The following is a 7,548-nucleotide window of genomic DNA, read 5'->3' as shown; positions in this document are numbered from 1 at the left end:
TGCCTATGGCCTGAATGTCTCCAGGAGACAAGCCACTGAAGCTTTTCAAGCTATGTTCCCAAATCAATACCAATCTCAGAGGGCCAAGGGTTAAAAATCAGTAAATTCCAGTATGAAAAACTAACTAGCAGAAGAATGTATACCAAAGAAAAGGACCACTTCATTTCAAGATTTTCTAGTCCTTTCTGGACTGTGAGATCAGTACCAAAAGCTCAGCTACTGGCGGTGGCTTCTCTTCTCAATGGCTTCACTCCTCAGGATCACCTTCCACTGCATTTTTCTGAGGGAGAAAACTGGCTTTGTCAGAACAGGTGTGAGAATGAGACAGGAAGACAATGCTGTTCTCAGGGAGGAAGGGCTGTTTCACCACAGCGTCTGACCACACCAACCAAGACAGCAAGCAGAACTCTTCTCATCAGCAGGGTTCTCAGAAGCCCATCAATCACCTGTTTATATTTCTTTCAACAGATTTCACCCGTCACCTCTTTTAGAAGAAATACTTGTAAGAATTAACTTAGTGTGCTTTTTCATTAGAATAAAGAAACTATTCCTACCAAAAGTACATAGTTTTCATATAAGCACATTGAAGGATTAAAACCATGTTAAACTACAGTGGCTGTCAAAAGAATCAATTTCATGCAAGTCACTAATATTATATATCCGAAAGACTGTCAACACCTTTGTTTTCACCTTGAGTCATTGCACTGCTAACACGTAAAGCTCTCTTGCTTAATTCAATAAATTTAAAAGACCCTTTGATGCCCTTGTTTTTCCTTTAGGTCAGGAGCATTTCTAAGATTTAAAACTTTACAGCTTGATTCAATAAGCTCTTTATAAGAATAATGAATTATCTCCATGAAAGTAAATTTGTTGATCAATTTAGAAAATTGGAAGTAAGGTTTTGCATTTTGTGGTCAAAAGAGGTATACACAAACCCAGAACGTATACCATGCAGAGGGCATTAATAGATTCAGCTCTTACATAAGCCTTTAAAATGACTGAAAAAATTAAGTCATGTTCCATCTACTTGCCAGGCTGAGACATCTGAAACCCTAAATAGTGAAACTCAAGATTCAGAATTCAGGCTAACATGTGGTCTCCTTCTAGTTCCCACACAGAGGATGAAACACTTAACGATTTATAATTATAAAAATAGAAATACTCTCTCATCTAAAAATGGGCCATCTAAAGGAAATTAAGAAAGTTAGCATCACTTATATGGTGGGAGGGTATTGTAATTAGAATATTTAAACTTTCATTAATGGCCAAGGAAGAAATACAAAGTTGACCGACACCTTTTAAAAGCATGCATCTGCAGTTGCACTAAAAACTTTACAGATACTATTTTATTTAATTTCTATTTTAGAGCTAAGAAATCAGCTTCAGAGGAGGCAAACATATGGTTAATTACTTCAGTATCTTTATTTCTGCTGCTTTCTTGGACCTAGAAAATGCAACGTGTTGACAAGAAAGAAACACTTCTAGGAATATGGAATCAAGAGGTTCTGCTTTTGGAGTTGAGATGTAGTCATCTGGAGTTAGTGTCTGTCTCCAATGACTGGTCTCCTGAGGTGATGCCTTTAGAGGTTCCAGGCCGTCATCATCATGACAATAAAGTACACATCAGTGTCAATGGATGCACTCACGCCTGCATAGTAGTTCATGAACTCCTCCGGGGTCACCTGCAGTGGAAAAGTTTGAAACAAAAACGAAAAGTTTCTTCTCACCCTTGCAAGGGAAACCCATCTGCCATCCCTGTAAATAGAAGGGACGTGTCCAGCAAAGAGGCTTTGTGTGTGGCCATGACCGAGGACTAGAGCTAAAAGTAAAGAAAAAGTAAGCAAAATTGAGGATGGCAGTGAGAGTGGCTCAGGAAAGGAGAAAAGGTCTCGAAATCGTTCAAACCAGCCTAAATGGAAAATGAAACCCATGTTGACAACTTTTGTTTAAAAGCAGGAGTTCAGTGAGTAAGGCTGAAACTCAGAATAAGAAACAAGTGTTCTCTAAATGTAGTTAACACTGCTTTCCTGCGGCACAACAGAAATACGCAGTACCATCCATCAGCGTAAGTCATGTTCCACTTTTCAAAAGATGGGGTACCATCCTACTGGTAAAGCAAGAGATTTCTGGTCAACACGCCTGGTTTACATGCATTTCTAAGAGACAGGTTACTCATTCCAGGCTCAGAGTGAACAAAACATCTTGGGTTTTGCCTCCCACCCAACCCCAGTTCCATCCCCATTCTACCCCTATGACAGTTAATTTAAGATACCAAATAATGTATTCTCCTATCCAAGGATTTTATATTACTTTCAGATTGGAAAGAATATTTTGTTGTTTTGTTTTGTTTTGTTTTGTTTTTTGGGTATCAGAAATCAAACTCATGACCTCACACTTGCCAGGCAGACTTTGTGCTGCTTAGCTACATCCCTGGCTGGAAAGAATCTTTAAAGTTATGAAATTTGTTTTAACATTACTTTCTAGTTTTTCTGTTAAATATTATGCATAATTATGTATCTGACACTAAAATACTGTTTAATATTCTAAAAATACTATGAAAGCCATGTGTTAATAAGAGTAAGTGATGTACTTATTACAAGTCAGGACTGTTGTCTGACACAATTAGTTGGGTCAGGGGAAGAATTGTCCTCCTGAATAAGTAATCTCTATGGCTATCTTTGCTCCAAAATCAGAGCTTCTTATGTAGAAAGATGTGGCCCCAATGATGATGGCTGCTTGGGAAACTCTTGTTCTCTAGGGAGCCCACACATTACAGCACTAATATCACAAAGAGGGAACTCCATCAGTGACTGAAAACATCTTTCTAGTCTGTGGCAACACACTTTCCTCCTGCCAAGTCTTTGGGAGCATGCCCATCTCTTTCAAGAACAAGAGGAGCTCATTGATCCATTTCTTTGAGTTGAAATTATAAGTGAATAGAAAATAAAATTCCAAGATCTACAGTTTCTGTTCTTGGACTGCCCCACATACATACTGACCCCACAAAAGTGAAAGGCTTTAGGTAGAAGGTGCTAGACTCACTGAGCCAATTGTGGGGCTGTGCTAACCAGTGGTGTATAAATTCAGGAAGTAAAATATCCATAGAAGTACTTATTCTCCTTATAAAAGAATGTTCCACACAGCTCCTCTATAATAACTTTTTACATATTTAAACTTTGATTTGAAGCATAAAAGTTTTGCTCAATTTTCATATATATTTTATTTATATATTTAATAAATGCGATATCCCCAGAAAATTTTTTGGCATAGTGCTTAGTTAATGAGACTTCTGGAAAGATGGAACAATAAGCACTAACTCTTCTGATAACAACTTGGGGAAGAAAAATAAAATAGAGGTAGATAGTAGATTCCCAGCACGAAGGAAGGTTCTGAAAAGAAAATTGGAGCCCACAGAGAAAGTGAAGAGACAATCTCCAATGCAGAAAAATGAGAGAGCAACCTGTTCTTTCTCCACAGCACTTCAGTCCAAGATACTACTATGTCCCCAAGACAGTACTTAGTCAGTCATCACTTTGGGAAGGGGACACCTAAATCTGGGACTTGGAGTAGCCATGGGATGGGTTCATCCTAGGGCTTCCAATGTTGAAATCCCACAGTGACTGGGTAAGGGACAAATATGGAAGACATCTATGTTCAAGGAGCCATGGCCAGGCCAGCAAGAGATACCTGGAATGTTGTAGGCTAGATAACTCAGGCCCCAACTCCATGACCACAGGACAGGATCAGCCTGATCTTTAAATCTGAAAGTATTCTAGTCTAGTACCAAAGAACTTGCTGCTAAGCTATACAGGCAACAACCCTTCATCCCTAACAAATTGAAGAGGCAGGACTATAGAACAGATTGAAAAGCCAAATCTGAGCTATGCTTAGACAACATCTCTGAAAAGTAGCTATTTCTTAAAGAGGTCTCAATACCAGTAATAAAGTCACCTACCATAAACAATTTCTAAGCCTCAATGCAGAGATAATGCCTGGTTGATAAGTATCCAATCATTGTCTAGATTCATCCTTATGTTAAATGAGGCTCATCATTTTACTTTCAATAATTAAAAACAGGCATTTGTTGAGATTTTAGAGCTAAAATATCAAATATGAATGCATATAAGAGACAACTGTCACCATTATTCAATACATAAATCTTTGAGTTCCACCCCTTAAAAGTCATATTCTGTGGTTCCTCAGAGTATCCAGTAATCTGAATTATTTACATATACTTGACAATGGTGCTTCACAAACTGCAGAGTTGGGTCTGTGAAATTCAAGTGACATCAAATGCTGTAATTGTGAAAAACCTCAATAACCTTTTGAGAGATTACTGTGGCTGATTAAGATAAATGTCAAAAGGGACAGGAGGGAGGACTTCAAACCCTCTGAATCATAATCATTAGCTACTTTGACGTGAGTTAGAGAAAGAGGTAGCTAAAGTTTCCCCTAGCAGTGAAAAGGAACCAGCTGCAGGAGAAGAAAACATGCCCTGGGGTCCACACAGCATTAGCCTGGTTAGGGGAAAATAGCAATTGGCTACTTTTCCACTGATTTTTCAGAGATCAAAAACCAGCAATCTTAGTAGAAAGCACACAGTTCTAGAAATAAAGCTAGTTATTTCTAGCTAAGCATTCAGCTGCCCTACCAAATCTAGACCCCTTTTGCACAATTGCACAATTACTCAAGTTAAATTAGAAGGTACTTCTCCATCCCTTATCAGAAAATGTCAACAGGAAAGAAAGAAAGGTTTCTTTATAATAGGACCAGTCATAATGACACATGGAAAAAAAGTTGGGGGGAATTCCTTTCAAAATAGGAAGGGAATTCTGTCTTCTTCCTCAAATCACTACCTGTTCTTCCTGTCCACTGTCCCTGTTTCTTTTCTAGTGTGGCTAATGAGCTAAGAAATAATACACCCAGGGTTCTGCCACTATGGACTAGAGCTAAAGAAAGACCATCTTTCTTCCATCATCGTACCTCTTAAGTCACTCAACAGGCAAAACTGGTTTAGGTTTAAGAAAAGTCCACTTACGGGTGTTGAAAGACACATGACATTTCCATCTCAGCCTAGATGCACTGATGGAAGTATAATTCCATATCCTGCCAGGTTACGCCTTTGTAACTAACTATTAATGAGGATGGAGTGGTTGCTTTCATTTTCAAAAGAAATGCGGGTTAATCTTAATGATTACTAATGAGTAAGACGAGCCAAATTCTGCTGCTTGCCACTCCCTTTGCCAAAAGCTGTCTTTAAAAGACATTCGTGCATAGCAATGTGTGATGACAACCGATGCTGCAAAGAATAAAGGTATGTTGTGAATCTGTTGCAAAAAGTCAAATTGTGGTCTCATTTTGAAGTTAAAATATTTTATCATAGTTTCATTTTGGGGAGTGTGGCTAGCCAAATCTGCTGAATGTGGTAGTCATGACATGGAGTGTCTAATCAAAGTATCACATTTTCCACAGGATGAGTACTCAGCAGTATGTGGACCCCCCTACCTACATACTGTATGTGCCTGCGTATGTGTGTACGAGTCACATATTTTATTACTCTAGTTATCAACTCTCTAGATGACCTCTACATAAATATTTTGTTTCTATTTATAACAAATATGACATTGATACGTTGAAATCTTTAAGGATGTAGATACATTTCACATTTACAATTCAAGTTAAGTAGGAGAAATTTTATTTAAAGATTTTTTTTTAACTTACCAATCCATCTTTGTCATAAGGTGAATCAAAATTATCCAGAAACTTCCTGAAGACTTGCTCTTCTGTCCATTCTCCATTTTGGTATTTTGGGTGGTGTTTCGCATTGTATACTCCACGCAGATCCTCAATGGTTATAACGCCATCTCCAGTCTTGTCTAACTTTCTAAAAGCTCGCATAATTACCTCTTTTCTGGCTCTAGACATTGGAGGCTAGATAAACAGAACAGCACATACACAGACATCATAGTACCCAGAGAGCACACACGCACACAAGTGAAATGTCCTCATCTCGTATGCCATAACACTTCTTACTCCCCTCAGTGATGTGAAATTGTTTGTGTGCTGCTAAAGGAGATGAATTACGATTGCCCCACATGTCTCAGTCGTCTCTTGCACACCCCCTCCACAGTGTACTGACAACCACTGAAAACAAAACCTCGTAATAGCCAACGCAAACCACGTGAAAGCCAAACTCACCAGATAACACTGATTCACACAGCCACTTACTCTTAATGTGAGAAGAAATTCATTAAAGTCTATGGTCCCATTTCCATCTTTATCGAACCTGCGGAAAAGTTCTTCTGCCTCTTCCTTTTCCATGACCACTGCATAATCGTTTAACCCTTTCAGAAATTCATTGAAATCAAGGGTCCTGTTTTTATTGTCATCCATAATTCGAAACACTCTGAAGAAAATACACAGAAAAAAAATAAACACAAAGAACAAGGTGTGGATGGAAAGATTTAAATAAAAACTCTCAAAGATTTATTAAAGGTAAATATAGCACCCCTACTACTAAAATTGGTGAGCCTCTTCCCAGCTTCTTATAAAGAAGAACAAACTTTTAAACACACACACAATTACACTGTATGGTTCTAATTACCTGACATGTGCTATACCCTGAATGCCTCTAGATGGCCCACAGGTTCAAAGGCCTATACACCAGCCTACAGTGCTATTGGGAATCAGTGGTGCCCCTGGGATGTGGAGCCTCGTGAAAGGTTAGGCTCCTGGGGAGGTGAACCTTTGATGCTCTGGCTCCATTTTTACCCTTGTTTCCCACCTGCTGTGAGATGAGCAGCTTTGCTCAACCACGTACCCCCCACTATGATCTATTGCCTGAACCACAGGCCCAAAAGCAGTGGAGTAAAGTGAATGGGAGCCTAAGAAACTGTGAGTCAAAACACACCTGTCCTCCTCATAAGTTGTTCATCTAAGGTATGCTCTTAGAGTACTGCAGAGGTAACAACAACGTGACACCCAACATTGTGAATAGACCCAAGAAACCCAAAGCTTTTCCTTCTCCCAATTAAAGTAAAGCAGAAAACATAGGTAAGGACATGGGAAGACCTACTTTATTGTATCTTTAAATAAAGTTTGCAGAACCTAACATACAGTGTCAACATAGCTTCTGTTTTTTTAAGCATATGTCCCCTGAAAGCTTAAATGTATAGATTCTGTTTCAGCTATAGGAAGCTGGCTTTATCATCTCCATCTATCTAATCATCTCCAGACGAGCGTCCCCCATTCTTTTCTATGAGAGAAAGAATACGTCCTCTGATTAGGTTTAATTGTAATGTGTAAGTTCCTACCATCAACCTCATTATACCCTATTATCTTATTCTTTACCACATATGCCTCCTCCTCCACCACTACCCTCAGAGAAACCCTGAGAATTTTCTATTTTGTTGACCTTCTTATAGGTAGAAAGAATTCCCAGTAAGAACCCAGGAATCCAAGGTGTGAATTCCAGTTTTAGTATTAAAACTAAACTTGGGAGGTTGGGGAGATAGTGCAGGGGTCTAAGTGCCTGCCTGGCAAGTGCAA

General features: G+C 38.9%; 1 protein-coding gene across 3 annotated transcripts in view; it reads right to left on the bottom strand.

Annotated features, from left to right (window-relative positions):
* Nucleotides 1-1,395: 1,395 nt before the first annotated feature.
* Capsl (calcyphosine like) overlaps nt 1,396-7,548 on the bottom strand; it is a 22,864-nt gene continuing 16,711 nt past the window's right edge. For all 3 annotated transcript variants that reach the window (XM_004623541.2, XM_023712930.1, XM_023712928.1), the window contains exons 3-5: nt 6,229-6,406; nt 5,722-5,931; nt 1,396-1,682 (exon numbers count right to left, since the gene is read on the bottom strand). In XM_004623541.2, coding sequence (XP_004623598.1) covers nt 1,581-1,682; nt 5,722-5,931; nt 6,229-6,406 — 490 coding nt within the window. In that variant the 3' untranslated portion in view covers nt 1,396-1,580. The remainder of the gene's footprint in view (nt 1,683-5,721; nt 5,932-6,228; nt 6,407-7,548) is intronic.

The sequence above is a fragment of the Octodon degus genome, unplaced genomic scaffold, assembly GCF_000260255.1.
Source record: "Octodon degus isolate 3935 unplaced genomic scaffold, OctDeg1.0 scaffold00002, whole genome shotgun sequence".
NCBI classification, from domain to species: Eukaryota; Metazoa; Chordata; class Mammalia; order Rodentia; family Octodontidae; genus Octodon; species Octodon degus.
The sequence above is the reverse complement of the archived record's forward strand: the minus strand, read 5'-3'. Positions and strand labels throughout refer to the sequence as shown.